We start from the raw sequence: 18,317 nt of genomic DNA, 5'->3' as shown, positions 1-18,317 counted from the left end.
AATGAGTCCATTGAAGAAAACTCAAGGATGGAATCCAAAGGCGAGTGGGAGAAATCAATGGAGGTTCAAGGATGGAGATCTAGACGAACCAAAAGGCGAAACAAGAAGAAAACCAAAGGAGATTAGATCTTCTAGGTTAGGGGCCATACTAGGATCCATGTCTGCTTGATTTACTTTCTCGCGCGCATTTACTTACTTATTTACGCTTTATGTCGTGGATGTTAGTTAGGCTAAATAGTTCACTATAACAAACGCCAGACTAGCGTAAAAGTCCCCAAAAGTAATCTTGAGTAATCGCCTATCCAGATTAAGACACTCGTTGCGCCCTTGTTCGAGGAAGGTGGGTCGGCCTTCGCAGAGTACCTCCTCTACCTTGGGACAATGCGGGTAGGTCTATAGAAGAGGCCTACACGTCTAAATGGTTCTACTCAACGAGATCAGCAAGAGAGTCTTGGATACTCGAGGCAAAAGGATAGATTAGTCATTCATTAATGAAATCTATCAACCAAGAGTCATAAGGTATGATCAGTGAAGTAGTTCACTCACCCGGAACGACGGAGTCAAAGGGTAGGGCCTTCGTCCGCTTTACTCCGAAGAACTGGGGTCTTGGAATCACTTATTCAATCGGGGACGATTTTTATTGAATAATGTGGGAAAACTAAGTTTTTCAAAAACGATAACGAGTTTTAAAACTTTGCCATTTCTTTTTGTAGTTTTAAGATGACAAACGATTTCAACATTGAATCACACCTAAGGGAGGTGTTGATCCACTTCCTAGAATGGAAGAATGAATCCGAGAATAGTTCTCAGATTCAAAAGGAAGGTCACTAGAATACCCAATCCCAATGTTGACTCATACAAGAGAAGGTCAAAAGCCATTTGCAAGCAATCGTATAACATTCTCTTTGGAAGAGTAATGAATGCTAGCATAACCATTAAGACAAACTAAGGAAGAAATTCCTACAGAAGTCATAAATGGAGAGGTACGAGACCTTCAAGGCAATCTGAAAGTCATCCTAAGGGAAGACAACAGAATACATCTATCACCCAATTCAATATCGATTGAACAAAGATTGATAAAGACCTTAGATGAGTCACTCAGGTTGTTACAAACAAACTGAGCAGAACATACGGGAATAGCCAGTCTAAGAAAGGTTCTTGAGATTTGGTACAAAGAATCTAAGAAAGAGATCTTGAGATTCAAAAGGGCAAAAGGATCAGTCAAGTGAGACAAACATTTGGTCAAAGAAAAGCAGTTGCCGAGTACATGATCAAGAGTATTCCTCATTACTGTGAATGTTTCTAAAATAATGGCTAGACCATTTAAAAGGAAACTACCTTTAGCACCTGGAGGACAAAAGGAATGGAATTATGAATTCCGGTTCCGTATCCTTGTTAACAAAGTTAAAAACAAGTATCGTGAAATTCCTTCATCAGGTATTTTAAACCGGATGTGCGGCTCCGTAAAGCTCAAGGAAATCACATACTTGACTAAAAGAAGTAAAGATCCAAGAGGGAGCAGAAGCAGTAATGCTAGGGATGCTGAAAGGGATCAAAGTCTTCTTTTAGACATTGATCTAGCTTAGAACTTAATAGTGATTATTTTGTTCTTCTAGAAACATATGATGTTTTAAACCAGTGGTAAAATTAACTGAAGGTTAACATTGATAATGGCTAAAATCAAGAGATTCAAACTCATTAAACTTCAGCATTGTCAATTAGGTCTTAAGGACTGAATTGACAAAGTCACCCTTTTCAAAAGGCATAGAGACTGGTAATCTATTAGGACTCATACAGTGTTATGCAGACCTATAAGTTTACTTGCAGAAGCTAATGAGAGAAACTTCAAATACGTACTCTGACAACTTCATGAAGTATGGAAACGTACAAATCATAAAGTATAAGTCGGAATGTTTGAAAGGTTCAAACAAAGTACAAACCGAAGTAAAAGAATCATTTTGACAAGAGAGTTTAAGTCATCCGATTAAATTGGAGTGATGAAAACTTGAGTCAAATACTAAATAACCATCAAAGGAGTTGAGAAAACGTTTCCCAACTCGCTCCATGGAACACATCTGAGGGATGGTGGATTCAGTGGGAGTAATCGAACATTGCTATGCATAATTCGATCAAAGATGGGTTTAAGCCAGTCTTCCGAATATTTTGGGACATATTCTATAAACGATTGTTTTCACACTTACCAAAGTCCGTCTAACAGCTAAGCTTGTAAAAGCATTACAAAACTAGCTAATATCTGACGCAATTTCTTTTGAAAGAAATTTGGGCTTCTTCCACAACCAATCAAGAGAACAAAGTGTTTGTTGCTCATGATAGTATTCTTCTAATAATTAGCACACCTGGTCGTCTGGGAGAAAAACACTAATTATTACAAGAATAAGTGGGAGAAAAGTACAAGTTGATTTAATTCGATCATGAGAGAAATCATGGAGGGTCATGAAGAACAATCATGAAACTTGTACAAGACGATTAAAGTCGACCAAGAGCAACAAACTGCGGCTCCTCGGAAAAGGAAAGATTAAAGACATGATCTTATAAACCCACCGCACAAAAGCGAATGTCATTCGCCGGAGAACTCTCAAAACAAGTGAAAGTGTCTCTAAAGGAATATCTTAAAGTAATTGAGAAAATTCCAAATTGTTGTTCAAAAGCCCTAAAAGGTCAAATCTCAAAGACACAGAAAATAAAGGTTATTTCTGAAGAGATAAAAGACCTGCGCAGAAACGGAAACTGACTCTAGATTTTGGCTAGAACCCAAAATCATCGTGGAATCCATATCTCGTCAAGACATGAAGCTTGATAATTTAAGTCAACAAAAGACCTAAATTGGTTTTCCAAAATAGAAAACTGAGAAGGATGGAAACATTCATGTTTCCCGAAACGAGACAAGAAGAATAAAGATTCTTCCAATCAAGTTATGTCCACAAGCATGCTTCAGAAATCTATCGACGGATTAAAAGCACGCAAGAGTTAGAATCTTCGATTCAAAAGGCAATCAGAGAAATTTGATTCCTGGAGAATGAAGAAAATCTTGAATCACGAGTTTCAAGAAGGTAAGTGGGAGTAAACAAACCTTCCGGGTCCGTATGCAGAGTACATACAAAAGATTGAGTACGACATAAGGTGTTGTATAACAGTAACGAACTGACTCAATAAAGGACCACACACAAAAGGATAAAATGCCATTTTGGACATCTGAAGATCTATAAGCATAGATCAAAAGGATGATAGGATTAGAGAGACTCAGTACGCTGAGATGCTTGAGATCCGAAACAGAAAATCTAAGACTCGGAAAGTCTAAAAGAATTTCGACCCAAAAACTCATGACAGAGGGCGTTGCAAAAATCGGAGTCTGAAAAGACACCGATGAGCTAGCACGCATGAGAGAGACATTTATGTTCGAAAACATAAAGTCAATCATGTTGGACATGATTAGCATTTAAACATCCGAATTCGGATTGGAAAACCGAAACACTACTTAGTACATCCTAGAAGGCTAAAGGATGAAGTAGTACAAAATTGAACATGTCATCGTAGCAAACTTTCAGACATGGAAGGAAAGTAGGCTAAAAGTGTTTAAGCCGGGAACTGTTGCAAATACTACATAAAGAATTAAAAGCCTTAACTCTAGTAAAAGTTATTAGAAATTATCAAGGTTGAAGATAACCGTCTTCAAATTAATTGATAATTAGCAAAGTTTAAAACCGACTACCACGGTAGTCAAACTGAACTGTCACCTAAGACATAGTATGAGATTCATACACAGTCTAAGGCATGAGGTATAATTTTAAACCTCGACGAGTAAAACTGAGTGGGTAAAAAGAGTTTTACGGAAGAGGCTCAGATTTACAACTCTCGTTATCAGAAATAATAGAGTTATTTCACAAGTCGTCTAAATTTGGTTTAGTATTTAAACGACAGTCCATTGATGATAAAACATTCCGAATAGGTTTGTCAGATACGTGATCTGATGAATGAAACCCTATTAAGTGAACTTGGAATATTTATTATCGAATCCCTGGTCCAGGTCATTGCATGGACAACAATGACTCACGAAGACTAGCACGGGAGTCGATGGGATAGCGCAGTTTCATGGGCTATAGGAATAGTATATTCTATTCGACTACGTGAGTGTGTAAAAGGTTTATACACTGGATAACCCTCAAATGAGAAGTACATCACTCGTGATGAACGTCAATACTTCTCATAAAGACAATTGGAGAGATTCCTCAAAACATGAGTGCTCCACTCATCTTATGTAAGGAATGCCCGACTTTGGTTCCGTTAAACGCCGCGCCGTAAAAGGAGGTTATAAAGGCGGACACTGGGAAGGACAGGATAGACATGAAGTTAAGTGGGAGCGCAAGAATGGATTGTGTCACCCTAATCACATTAGGTACAAAGTGTCTCAAGGCCACTTGATGAGTAGCAACTGAAAATGCGTGGCCGCGCTCAAACGGATTAAAAGTTAATCGTTTGTCTTTTACAGTTGTACTCGGATATCAAGAAAGTCTGAATGACGTGACGTATCAGATGGGATACTAAATTGACACGGGAATCGAGGCATTGCACTTGTTCTAAGTCCAAGTGGGAGTCTGAAGGAGTTGAAGGAGATGTCCTTCGACCAAGGTGACAATGCGAACAATTTGTCGGATAGGACAATTGATGTGGAAGATCATCAAGTCCGATTGATTTAGGGATCGTAGAGTTGTAGCTAGAGACCAACTACGATCGTCGAATTACGAAGTAATTCGCGGCTAACTTCGATCGGATCCTACAACGGGTTACACATAAGAGTGACAAATTGATCTAGGATATGACTAGTGGGAGTGAGATATAATCATGGGAGTGTCCCATAAACATATCTCATAGGCCTAAAAAGGAATTAGGCAAAGATAGTACAAAAAGGCCAAAAACAGGGTTTTTGGGCCTTAGCCGATTCGGGCACTTTTAGGGCTCGGATTGGGCTGATTTTTGGAGGGACGTTTCCTTATGTTATGAACATTAAATCTGCCAATTTTGGCTGGGTTTGGACGTCATCTCCTTAGGGAATTGAGAAAATACCAATAGTTGCTATTTTCGACTATTTCCCTAAATCTTATTCTAAAGGGTGTTTTGGGAAACCTAAAAGGAGGTGGATTCTTATTAGGGTTCTATATAAACACTCTTAGGGCAGAGAATAAGGTGTGGAATTTCTCTCTAAGCTTTCTTACTCTACCACATCAAGTAGAGAGGAGAAAGTGAGCTAATTCCCATTAACTATCTATCTAGTCAAGCAAGAAGAAGGTCTTCTTATTATCCAACCACCATTGGTGTGCTAGCTATACAACAAGGTGGGAGATCAAATTGATTGCTCGTGTCCCAAGTAGAGGAGCTACACTTGAAGCTCTTGGTCTTCTTCAATCAATTCAACTAGTTTGAGGGAAAAGCGATTAAGGTAATCCACTATCTCCATTAGATTAATTACTAGTTTTGCATGTGATCCTGGGAATACTAGTGTAGACATTAGATGTCATATTTCCGCTATAAACACTAGTAGAAGGGTATAAAACCCTACACTATCATCACCCAGTATAACTGTACCACCATCTATACTCCTATAGGTAGTAAACATCTCCCTATTTGGGCACATATGGTGTGACGCCCCTGAATCAAGCATCCACTTATCGAAGATCTTCTCAGACACCTCTGTCACCGAGAAACATTCGTCCGCCTCTTCTGACACATATCCCGCCTCTTGCATCTCTTGTTTCTCCTTGTAGCCTTCGTTCTTTTGCTTCAACTTTCTCTTTGGACAAGCCGCTTTAAAGTGGCCAAGCTCACCACAACTAAAGCACGTTTTCTTGAAAGAGCCTCTAGATTTGGATCTAGATTTCCCGCCCTTTCCCTTTCCCCTTTCATTACTCCTCCCCCTCGTTACAAACAACCCTTGTGCTTGATCCTTGTCTACTCCACCCGACGCCATACTGCTAGTAGCAACCTTACGAAGGTCATCCGCTAATAGCGAATTTCTCGTCTCTTCCATGCTTAGACTATCACCAACAAGCATCAAAGTTTGAACAAGGTTCTCATAGGATTTAGGCAATGAAAGTAACAATATGAGGGCTTGGTCCTCATCCTCAACCTTAACATCAATATCCTTCAAATCTGAGATAATCCTGTCAAACCTATTCACATATTCCTGAATAGAAGAACCCTCTTCCATTCTACATGTGAATAATTTGGATTTTAAGTAGACCCGATTCGTTAAAGTTTTCGTCATGAAACTGCTTTCTAGCTTTAACCACACACCCGCCGCCGTTGTTTCTCCGTCTACTAGGAACGCCACGTCCCTCTCAAGACACAACATAATGGTAGCCCGTGCTTCGAGATCTAACTCCTCCCAATCCTCATCTGACATATCTCCTGGTTTCTTTCCCGTCAACGTTTTGTGTAATTTCTGCGAGATTAACAGATTCTTCATCTGCATCAGCCAATAAGAAAAATCGTTTTTCCCATTGAACTTCTCTATCTCATATTTCCCTGCTTTGACCGTACCACTTCTCGATCCCATCTTCTCTTCGTTCAATCTCAACAAGGCTCTGATACCAATTGTTATAACTAAAAATCGCGGAAGCTATCGAACCTATCCTAGAAATTGATCCGATTATGAAGATTAATCGAAAAGCTAAGTCAAAATCAAATATGCGAACAGAATTTAACGAGGTTCGGCTTTAAAGCCTACGTCCTCGGGCGAACAAGAAATCTTTATTGAAGGATAGATGAAGACGACTAACACAACCCGCAAGTTCGTCCCAAGATGGTACCGTATAGTAATAACCTTCTATACTAAATCTTCGACGACCGAGAAATTTAACACCGCTCAAAAACTATGAAAAATTTCTCTCACTCTTGCTCTCTCTCTTTAGCTCTCTCTAAAGAAGAGTTGTTGTTGCTTGTGTTGGTGTGTTTTACAAAGACTCAAGACCCCCCTTTTATAATACTATAAGCCGACCTTTAACTTGGAAATTTAGAAACTTTGGTTTCTAAATTTGGTGCCAATTAATTAGAAACTCAAATTGGATGCATCCACCGACCATATGCAACTCAAATTAATTAGAAACTCAAACCGCCTCTTCAATTGGCTGCACCAAACCGCCACCAAAACCGCCTCTTATAACTTTTAGAAACTGCCTATTACACTATGTTTACTCCACCTCATGAAAATGTTCTATAGTAAACATTATGTATTTATATTTTCATATTTTCTTATGCATGTAGGATGTATCATGAAACAATTAGAGAAAGAGGACTAGTTAATTCTTAAATCGTCTTCAAACGAAACTCTTATGTTTAAAATTCATATTTAAAAGACGATAAGAAAAGTAAATATCATTGAAAACCATCAAAACATGCATAATACAAACATACATAATATAAAAAGAAAATGATGTAGTAGATGTAACTCCTTTCACTAATCAAGAAGGGCAAAGGGTGGGAATCATACCAAATACAGTAGAAGGGTACTTATGAGAAATTTAACATGCTAGGACCCTTATGGTATTTTAGCGTTGGGTCGTAATAACTTGATACAAGTATGTGGTAGTTTCACAGAATTTGAACATTTTGTTTCTAGAAAACTTTGTTCGATTGAGATATGGACTATTAGAGAATTTGTCCTTAATTCAACATATCCTATTGCCAATACAAGATTAGCAAGAACCAAAAAACATCTAAACACATGGAAGAAAACAAATATAATGCGCTCTTCTAACAGACAATATTGCAGCAAAGATTAGCAAGAACCTTCACAGTCCAAAAATTTCCAATTCCATTATTTGAATGGCACAATACCACCATAAGATTCATTAGTCAAGAATGATGAACAAAGAAAGAAAGAAGGGCAAATGTGGTTGAAGCAAGAGTAAGAATAAGGAGTACAAATCCAGCCGAGACTGAAAGAGTTGACCATGGGCCATTACAATAATCGCGCTTCAAAGTGGCTCTCCAAATGTGTCTATCCTTCTTACAATATGTATTAATTTCCTCACACAGATCGGAATAATAAGAATGATCGATAATCACTTCACAACAGAGCTTATTGAAGAGTTTCGAGACATCTTTATCACTTCCTAAATAATTTTTTATGATATCCTTAGAACAAAGTAATCGAACGTCATCTGCGGAATCAATGAGACAATCCATGAAAAAAGCATAAGAACTCATATAAGTAACTTGACCATCCGAGCATTGTTCGGAAGCAATAAGATTTCTAAACAAGATTTCAGTCTTGTCTTGAATAATTACAGGAGGAATCTCCAATTCACCATTACTAAATTTGATATCTAAGAAACTACCGTCGGAAGACCCTTTCTTGAACTTTATACCTGATCTCTTCATCTCCGTAACATTTGGTATTACTTTCCAAGAATCGTCTTTTGTTTCTCGGGCGATTTCAAGTGAAGGATGAAACTTCTTAAATAGTGTACCTAGTAAATGTTTGAATTCATAATTTGAGTACTTATCAACGATTTCTTCGTTTCTTGGTGAAGGATGGAACGTATTTGCAACAAAATCTAGTAAATGTTTGCCTTTATATTTCGAGTACTCCTTAAGAATTTCTTCATCTCTTGGTACTAAATCATTGAAGAAGTTCAAAATGAGCATATTAAGAGAATGCCCGATTTGTGTTTCGCCTTCTACTTCAAGTACCTTAAATAGGCCAGTAAGAACAAGCATAGGAAGTTGGTTTTCAAGGAGTAATAGATCTCTAGTTAAACTTGACAAATCCCCAATTTTACTAAATAAAGGATCATACCTGTCTTTCTCAACTTCACCAACACTCCTTCGGAAGAGCTCGATTATGAATAAACCATCAATTAGCATCATTTGGACGAACTCGTCGCTTTTGAGAGTAATGGGTTCTAAGTAACACTTCCTACCTTTTTTCTCTATCCTCTTAATATATGAAACACACTTCTGTAATATGGCTGACCACCCCTTTATCTTTGGTTCTGTTTCGCATGATTTGGGAGGTCCTACTACTATCTTTCTAATGGATTCGATGCATTCACCTTCTTCCTCTTCCTCTACGTCTGTAATGGTTTCGACAGTACATTCCTCTTCTACTTCTATCTCTCTACTACTGTTTCCCATACACTCTTCGACATTTCTTGAATTCGACTTTGTTGTGGGCTTGGAGTATATTTGGATTGCTTTTTCAAGTTCATCTTTCTTCCCAGTGACTTCATCATTTTGCTCTCTGAATTTTGTTTTAGCCGTTCGAAGAAGCAAGGCGTCTACGTAAATCAACTTATATTGTTCCATTGCTTGTAAGTTCGGTTCGCCACGGTGCAAGGGACCAATGGAAGCAACTTCCGGTGAGTAAGCACGATCATTCATTTTATGAAACTTTTCATGAACTCTAAATATACTACATTGTCTTCCAAAGGGTGAAGGAAATGCTTTCCTAATCTTTGCCTCAGTGGAATCAACAATAGCCTTTTCTGAACTTTCAATTTCAACAACTCCATCCCTTGCATCATAGTAGCCATCTTCATCTCCTAACTCACTAATTGCATCCACAAAATCATCTGGAATATCAACTGCAATATGATCTTTTCTATGTTTATGATCTTTACGCTTTTTTGGACCCGCCATTCTTCAATATAATGGTATATAAACAGCTTATCAAATGTTAAGACACAGAGAGAATCATTCAAACCTAGATGAACTCTGTTTCAAGATCTCCTCCACTCAAGAGCTAACTTCTTCTCTAGTAACAGAGAAGAGTGATATATTACAATAAAGTTTGTTTTCCAACATGAAAATATAAAGTCAATTTCTTGATTTTAATGAAACAAAATGGATTATAATACAAGTGGGATGGACTGATAAAATAACAATAAGTGGAATTCAGAAGTTGGTTTAATGAATTTTTTATAGTTGACTCATGAAGTCAAGGCATGAACAACATTTCTTCCCCCACAAGAAGATATAGGATGGATTCGATTATTTTATTTAGCTGGTTCATCGTAGTAACTATAAATAAATATTATACTCGTAGTTTCACGAGTCAACACTCAAATTATGAGAATAGAGTGACGTGGCTGAAAATTTAATGTAACGTTGCTCGCTTTTAGGAGTTTTTACAACAATTATCTTTTACCGACGTGAAAAGAGTTTTTGGTTCTGGTAATACACCTACAGATGCTATGACCTTGTTACTAAGGGGGACAGTGAGGTCTTCCTGTGTTATATATTGGAGACTTCTATCAATGAAAGACTTTCATTTTGAAGAAGAAAATGATGCAGGATAAAAAGGGAAATGATAGAGTGTCCAGCTAGAATGCCCACTAAAATGCTTAAATTTTCTTATTTAGAAATAAAAGCGATCCCCACCGTAGTCAAACTTTGAAAAAATCTTGTCTTTTAATGAATCCACGTCAGTTGGCCATTTTAGTGGGCACTCTGATAAAATAACAATAAGTGGAAACAAAGAGAGAATAACAATGAAAAGACACAAGAGTAACTCAAGAATTAAAAAGTTTAATTCTAACATATTCAGATGAACCCCAGAAGAAAAAAAAAAAAAAAAGATAGTATCAATTATCAAACCGGAATTCGTGAAATTTAGAGAGACAAAAGAAATAGGCTTTGAAGTAGGGGCACAAAATATTAGTCTACAGTTATATTTGATACATCTGAAGAGAATATTGTTAAGTTTGTGGTCATCCAACTCGAAACCAATTGGCAATGAGTGGAGAGGACCTAGACATTATATGTTTGATTGCTAGATAACCCTTCTCCCATGTGAGACTATTCTCACACGCCTCCTCACATGTGGCGTGGTTAGCCTAACACGTGTGTTTCTTTTTACGAGTTGACATGGAGCACGTGTGGTTTTTAAGCCTATCACGTGTGACCCTGGCTCTGATACCATGTTAAGTTTGTGGTCATCCAATTCAAACCCCAATTGGCAATGAGTGAAGATGACATAGACATTATATGTGTGGTTGCTAGATACCGCCTTTCTTTCATGTGGGACTATCTCACAAATACGATATAAGATAACAATCCCGTTATGTAATTCTTTAAGGCCGCAGTTTTGGGGCATAAAGAATAATCTCCGAGGAATAAATTCTCTAGGGAATTCATGTTTTTCTGTACATTCTCGAGGGAATATTATTTTTTAACCCAAAACTTAACTTGATCAAACATTGCCCCCTAATCTTCATCTTCTTCTCTATCACCACCGCAACTTCCCACCACCACCATTTTGACCACCATTGCCTCCGCTTCTCTCTTCTCCTCTCTCACTTATTGTTACTCTCTCTCTCTCGGTTTCTCCCTCTCCCCCTCTCATTATCTCTCTCTATTGCTCTCACTATATATGTCTCTCGATCTCTCATTGGTTTTTTTTCTCTCTCTTTCTCTTTCTCATTCTCTCAAACAGACACTGATCCGACGAAGGGAAGTGTTCCCTTCGCCAGACCAGACCTCGATGAGGGTTATTGGCGAAACCCTTCGAAGATTTCATGGTCACGAAACATTTCGTGGCCACAAAACGTTTTGTGGCCCTGACCATTTTGTGGCTACAAAACATTTCGTGGGCACAAAACGTTTCGTGGTCACGAACTCTGCGATCTCCACAATGATCTATGCATGCCACAAGAGAGAGAGGACGAGGTAAAGACTGCGAAAAAGAAAGATAAAGACTGCGAGAGAGAAAAATAAAAACTAATCTACAAAGAGATATGTCTACACCGAGAGAGATGAGAGTGATCTACAATGAAAGAGAAAGAGAGATCTAAAGTGAGAACGATAAAGAGATAGTCAGTGAGAGCGAAAGAGGGAGAGTGAGCAAGAAAGAAAGATGATACGAGACAGTGGGAGAGAGAGATAGTAAGTAAGAGAACGAGAGAGAGAAAGAAGACGAAGATTAGGGGGCAATGTTCAATCAAGCAATTTTTGGATTAAAAAAAGAATATGCCTCTAAATAAATTTTTATTGACTAATTCTTTATTCCCCAGAGATTTTTATTTATTCCCCAAAGTCGTTGCCTTCTTTAAACTCGCATTGTGTTGTTTAATTTAGTCAAGACAAGTATTAGTGGATATCCAGTTTAGTCTATAGATTAAATACGGTAAAGCTATTCAGCATTTCATAACGACTCACACCAACACAGTCTCATTTGCATGATCTCGATTCAACCCTAGAAAGGCACTTAGTCAGTTACTAAATTGTTCAGTTCCCCGTGTCACCGACAGTGGCGTGGTTGAAATTTTGGGAGCCCGGTGTGAAATTTTAACCGGGGCCCTTTATAAAAAATGAGAACGAAATTCTTTTTACATGCAACGTATTAGATAAATATCCAAACAATTTAATTGAAAAGAATATTATCGTAACAAAAATATATTTATACAAAAGTATTAACGCATGCAATGATTATGTAATGCGATTAAGAATATGTAAAATATATTTGATCTAATTATATATAGCCAGGAACACAATTTAATTGAATATTTAAAAGACACAATTATATGAATTAAAGAAGTATTTGTAGAGGCGAAAATCCGAATTCAACAACAAATACTAATATTTTTTGCATAAGAAATTAACTGGAAGATAAAGAAAATATACACATTTAAAAAGAAAAAAAAAAGACATTTGCGTTTTAGTAACTAAGATAAAGAGAAAACAAAGGAAAAACAGAGAGGATCAAAGAGAAATAGAGGGAGGTTAAGAGACAAGAAATGAAAATGATAGAGACGAAGAAAAATAAAAATATAAACAAACAACAAAAAAAGAGATCAAGATGCCTTTAAAATAAAGATTCGACCATAAAATCATAAAAATATGGGTCTTATACATTGGGGGTGGAGAGCTCTTAAATATTTGAATCATATATAAAATATTTGAAAAAAAAAATATATTTTTTGTTGCGAGTGTAGGGCCTCAAACAAGACCTCTTGCACACTTGGCGAGGTTAGATACCAACTGAACTGCAAACTCTTTTGTTGTATTGAACAACATTCCACATTATATCAAGATAACCATAACAGTACTAGAAATAGGGTCCTAGAAATAGGGGAGCCTGGTGCGACGGCACCGGTTGCACCCCTTCTTCCACGCCCCTGGTCACCGACAATTAAAACTCATTCTGTCTTTTTCAATGAACCCTTACATATGCAGAAAAAATCCTAAAAACTTTTATGGACAGTTCAAGAGGAAGAGAATCCAAGATCAATCAATCATAATTTTGGAAATTTTCTTAATATTCTTTTGAGAATGCAATTTTTTATCTATTCATGCGAGATAATTGTTTCAACCATTATCCTTCTAATATGCGTAACTGCAGACGAAAGGGACGCAACGACTCTCATCGAGGCTATTCAATGGGCCATTGCCTCAAAAGAAAAGTAAGTGATTTTTTTGGTAACTTCCGTGAAAATTTATTTTACATCTTCAAAGAGAATCAAAGGGCAAATCTCAAACTCATGAAAATTTATTTCATCTTTCGTAGAAGATAAAACTTACGTGTGTTTTTCTCGAATCTTCTATAGAATTTATGTAAATAGATCCGATAATAAAGAATCGTACAAACAAACTAACTAAGTCGTTAAAGCAAATGTGTAATGTCTATGTCCTCTCCCCTCATTGAGAGTAGAAGATTCATGTTGGCTATAATTCGAGTTCTTCAAAAACAAAATCTTGAGTGTAGTTTTTACTTCATTGGTTATTGATAATCAATTACATGACCAGAAGGGAAGGTTGTGGTTGACTTTGTTAACATACGCGGTGGTGTGCGTAGATTCTTAACATGCGCACACATATTTGCAGAAAAAAACCGTGCGAGAAGAGGGTAGATAGGAGAAATAAAACGAAAGAAAGAAAGAAGCGATAAGGAAGAAAGATTTAGAGAGAGAAAGAGAGAAGTAGAGAGAGAAAGAGAGGGATGGAACTTAATTGGGGTGACAAAGAGGTTACTAGTAGAACAACAACAACAAGACTAGGGCTCCTAGTACTACTAGAACAACAAATACACAGGTGGTGGTGTTGTGAGAGAATAAGAAAAAACATGGAAGAGAAGATTATTAGGCGTCTCCTTTACTACGACCCAACTTCTCTTCTAACCCTAAACCCGACTCTCTCACCTTCCATTTCTTCCTCTTCCTTTAAACCCGTCCTCAAACTCCATCCCCATCCTCATTACCATATCTTCTATCTCCCCCCTCTCTTCTCACTTTTACCCTATAAACCTCTCTCTTTCTCTCTCTCTCGTATCTCTCTTTCTCTTTCTCCTTCTGTATCTTATTATTTCCCTCTACTTCTATTGACCTAGTTTCTCAAATACCCATCCTTCCTTAACCATCAAGGTATCTCCTTTCCTTCTCAATTTTATCTTCCTTGTTTTGCCATGATTTCTTCACGTCTTGTTTCTTCTCACTGATTAGGTTTTATTTTGTGGGTATGATGATTACCTTTGTATTTCTTCGTTTGGGTTTCGTTACTTTGTTCAGCATCGAAGGATTATTGTTGGGTTTGTTCTGTTTTTCTCTTGAATGGATTTCATATTTATTGGTTTTGTGGGGATCGTGATTGGTATATCAGTAAGGGTTTGTGTTTCATGATTGGGTTGTAGTTTTTCTTCATATTGGTGTTCTATTAAATCTCATCCATGCCTTTTGCTGTTTGCTTCCATTTGTTTTTTTTTTGTTGCCCTAGCTCATGCTTGTATCTGTAATTTAGGGTATTTGTCCTCTGATTTCTTTTGTTGTTTATTTGCATATTGGCCTGATTCTTGGTTGTGCATATACCAGTTCTCCCATGTGTCACTTAATAAACTCTTTAACTTTATTCACACTTTTATATAGAATTCCAATTTCTGCTACTTTTTCGACAATTTCTTCTTGTAAGGTGTTCTGTTAAGGTTGTAGTTAAGTGCTGCAGTTTGACGTTTCGGTTGTATTGAATATGTATTCACTTGGAATTAATTTAAAGAGGGTTGGTCGCTGAATGTAGTTGTTGTTGTACAATTTTGTGTTTTGTAGATCTTTATACTTGTTGGAGTTCACCACCTCCGTCGACTAATTGCGTGTCCTTTTTGAAAGCAGCCTATCTAAGTATGGAAGGTTTTCGTCTTCCTGGATTCAATACCATAAGCAGTACTGTGAGGAAGAAGAGGAGTACAACTTCACGTAAGCCTCGGCCTGATTCACCCACCCCACTTTCAGACAATGTGAACAAGGTCTCGAGTGACGAGAATACTGGTTATGACATTGGTGCAAGGAGGAAAGAATTCAATCTCAACCAATTTGCATCCAATGTTACATCAGTTGACAAATTAGAAGGTGAAACTTCTTATATAAAGAATAGGAAGGACGGAGCAATTGGAGAAGTCAATGGGTTTTACAACAATGGTGGTTCGAGAAGCAGCGACAAAGTTGGTCGAAGTGGGACAGATTTTAAACGCTGCAGTGAAGGTGTTCTTGCCCCTGCTAATTGGAAAAGCACGAGCAATGCTAAGGAAATCGTTGAGGGGCAAAAATTACAGCCAGAAAATCATACGAGTAGTGGAAGAAATTTTGAAAGCCGAACTTCAGACCATGGGGCCTCCTTGGATGTGTCAGGCAATGAGAACAAACTCAGAAAAGTAAGGCTTAGAGTGGGTGGTGTCACTCGCACACTACATGCGAAGTCCTCGTCTGATGTTAAATCAGCTGGTGCCTCGTCTGATATTAAATCAGGTGGTGCCTCGTCTGATATTAAATCAGGTGGTGGCTCGTCGGTGAAGTCTTCTCGACCTCCAGATGCCCCTCGACATCGCCCAAGGCTTATCCTTCAGGTAGTTAAATATTGTGCTTTGTCAATTTACAAAAAGTATAGCTTTACAATGATGTCATATACAATCATGAAAGTGTATCTTTTCTTGATTGAAGAACGCTTGATCAAACACATATCTTGCTAATCTTACCAACACAAGTTTCAGATTAACTTTAGAACTTGGCTTTTCCGTGGTTAAAAAAAATGTTTATCCAATGCCTCGTTAGTTTGAAATGTCTCCAGTCTATCCCTTCTATTTTGTTAGTATAAAAACATTTTCGGCTGGATGTTGTTTTGTTGATAAACACAAAAAACAATCTACTGTGATTTACTAGGTGTTACTAAGTTACCTTTCTTGGAGCAACGCTTATTGCTTTTCAGAGCATTCTCTTAATGGGTTGGCTAAAATTCTATATTGGACCCATTGATTGATCAGCATTGGCAATGCTTTCGTTAGGATGAATCCTTTTGTATCACTACTAACACGTGCGCTGCTTAGGGTATAAGCTTTTGGACTAAAATTTAATTTCAAGATCCTGTCGCATCTAAAAATGTTATGTATGACACATTTCTTGCTCAGGACAACTCAGATGATGATATATCCCCACCTCCGCCTGAAAAGGCCAGTGGGTTGCAAGGAATTCCGTGGAAGGACTTCTCTAGAGGTGGTTTTGGTCTAGCAAAGGAGGATTCTTCCAAAAATAAGATGTCTGATAACGGGGAGCGAGTTCGCAAAAGCAAACGGGTACCAAAACGCCGTGAATTGGATGGAGATTTCGATGATGGTGATGAAGATGAGGAGATCCGTTACCTACAGAAACTCAAAACTTCAAAGATCTCTGTAAATAATGGTGGTGGGTATGAAGATGGCGAGGAAGGAAGCAGAAAACATCGAAAGATTTCTAGGGTTTCAAAGATAAGCACGGCTAATGGAGTTGACAAAGACGATGTGGATTATGGTTCATCACGGTCAGGTAGAGATGCTAAGAAGAAGCCAAGATCAGAGAGGGCATCTGATGATAAAGAATATGTGGAAGAAGAACCAGGATCTGATGAGGAGCCTGAAAGTCAGAGACAGAAACCAATGAAGGATATTGTCGATCCATCAATTGAAGGTAAGAGGGAAATGACTCTTACTACTCGTCAACGGGCCCTTCAGTCGGGCAAAGATCACTCTGCATCTGGCACAAGTTTGATTGAGTTCCCCAACGGGTTACCCCCGGCTCCGCCAAGAAGTAAGGATCTCTTTCAGTTTTTGACCTCCACTTTCTATTGTTATCATTGTTGTTATTGTTATTATAGAATTTATATGATTTCTATTAACGTTACGTATTCTTTACCAATTGTTGATGCAGAGCAAAAGGAGAAGCTTTCTGAAGTTGATCAGCAACTGAAGAAAGCTGAGGCTGCTCAAAGACGTAAACTGCAGATGGAAAAAGCTGCTCAAGAGTCTCAGGTAATATCTTTTGTTTATTTTTCACTTTCTTCATCTTCCCTATAATCCACCTGGTTTAAATTGTACTGGGGAAACTGGCTGAATTGGTTTAAATTACTTCAGGCCGAGGCAATCAGAAAAATACTCGGTCAGGATTCTAGTAGGAAGAAGCGAGAAGATAAGATGAAGAAGCGCCGTGAAGAAATTGCACAGGTACTGACTATTGTCCTAAGATAGTATCAGTTCCTATTATTGTATTCTATGTGATCTGAATTTTCAATTTCTGGCATAGTCTATCAGCATTATAGAGTACTCGTTTTGTGTAATAATTTGCAGGAGAAGGCTGCCAATGCTTTGGCTCCTGGATCGAACATTATTAGATGGATTAGTAGTCCCAGCGGGAATACTGTCATCTTCCCCAAAGAAGTAGGGTTGCCAAGTATATTCGACAAGAAGACTGTCAGGTTAGAAAACTTTTCTCCCATATGATGTACGTTATAGACCGTCTATTTTCATCGTTTATATTGTTTGTTACCTGGAATCTATTTGTTTTTTTTTTTTGTGTTTGTATATGGTTGTTGTGGACTGACGTTGGGCCTTAATTTGTTGTCAGTTATCCTCCTCCGCGTGAGAAATGTGCAGGACCTTCGTGCAACAACCCATACAGGTACAGGGATTCAAAGACAAAGCTCCCATTGTGCAGTCTTGAGTGCTACAAGGCAGTTCAAGAGCAGCAGCCTCCTGTTTCGAGTGGTTGAGTCTCATGGTGGGGATTAGATGTTGGGGGTTTATTGTTTGTGCAGGTGTAATGAACCTGTATGTCTCTGCATTGCTTTTTTGTAATTAGCGATTTAAGTTGGGTTAGAGGAAGGATTATTTCTTCATGATACTTGATAATGCAGAGAGAGACCAAAAAAAAGAATTAGTATTTAGGAACATGTTTTGATCTTATGGAACTGCTGGAATATAGAGTTATATAATAATGATAGAAAACCAAAATTCTTTCCTTGTTATCGATCACTTGTATGCTTTAGGTACTAAGCTTTTAAGAAGAAAAACA

The 18,317-nt window shown here is 37.8% G+C and overlaps 2 protein-coding genes across 3 annotated transcripts; one reads left to right on the top strand and one right to left on the bottom strand.

Annotated features, from left to right (window-relative positions):
- Nucleotides 1-7,869: 7,869 nt before the first annotated feature.
- LOC147551431 (UPF0481 protein At3g47200-like) lies at nucleotides 7,870-9,657 on the bottom strand. Its single transcript, XM_086668567.1, has one exon. It carries the CDS (start codon nucleotides 9,655-9,657, stop codon nucleotides 7,870-7,872), a length of 1,788 nt encoding a protein of 595 aa, XP_086524693.1.
- A 3,998-nt stretch (nucleotides 9,658-13,655) lies between these two features.
- Nucleotides 13,656-18,270, top strand: LOC147551430 (uncharacterized). Of its 2 annotated transcripts, none has more exons than XM_086665833.1 (7): nucleotides 13,656-14,375; nucleotides 15,114-15,844; nucleotides 16,403-17,057; nucleotides 17,178-17,278; nucleotides 17,381-17,470; nucleotides 17,594-17,721; nucleotides 17,871-18,270. In XM_086665833.1, the coding sequence occupies exons 2-7, from the start codon at nucleotides 15,125-15,127 to the stop codon at nucleotides 18,013-18,015; spliced, it is 1,839 nt and encodes a 612-aa protein (XP_086521959.1). In that variant the 5' UTR covers nucleotides 13,656-14,375; nucleotides 15,114-15,124; the 3' UTR covers nucleotides 18,016-18,270. The 2 variants fall into 2 exon arrangements, with proteins under 2 accessions (XP_086521959.1, XP_086521960.1); XM_086665834.1 differs by having other exon boundaries at nucleotides 13,844-14,375; nucleotides 15,051-15,844.
- The last annotated feature ends 47 nt before the right edge of the window (nucleotides 18,271-18,317 follow it).

The sequence above is a fragment of the Eschscholzia californica genome, unplaced genomic scaffold (assembly GCF_041429995.1).
Source record: "Eschscholzia californica isolate CP2 unplaced genomic scaffold, dmEscCali1.0.p SCAF_3, whole genome shotgun sequence".
Taxonomy (NCBI): Eukaryota; Viridiplantae; Streptophyta; class Magnoliopsida; order Ranunculales; family Papaveraceae; genus Eschscholzia; species Eschscholzia californica.
Note: the sequence above shows the minus strand (reverse complement) of the source record. Positions and strands in the feature narration are given on the sequence as shown.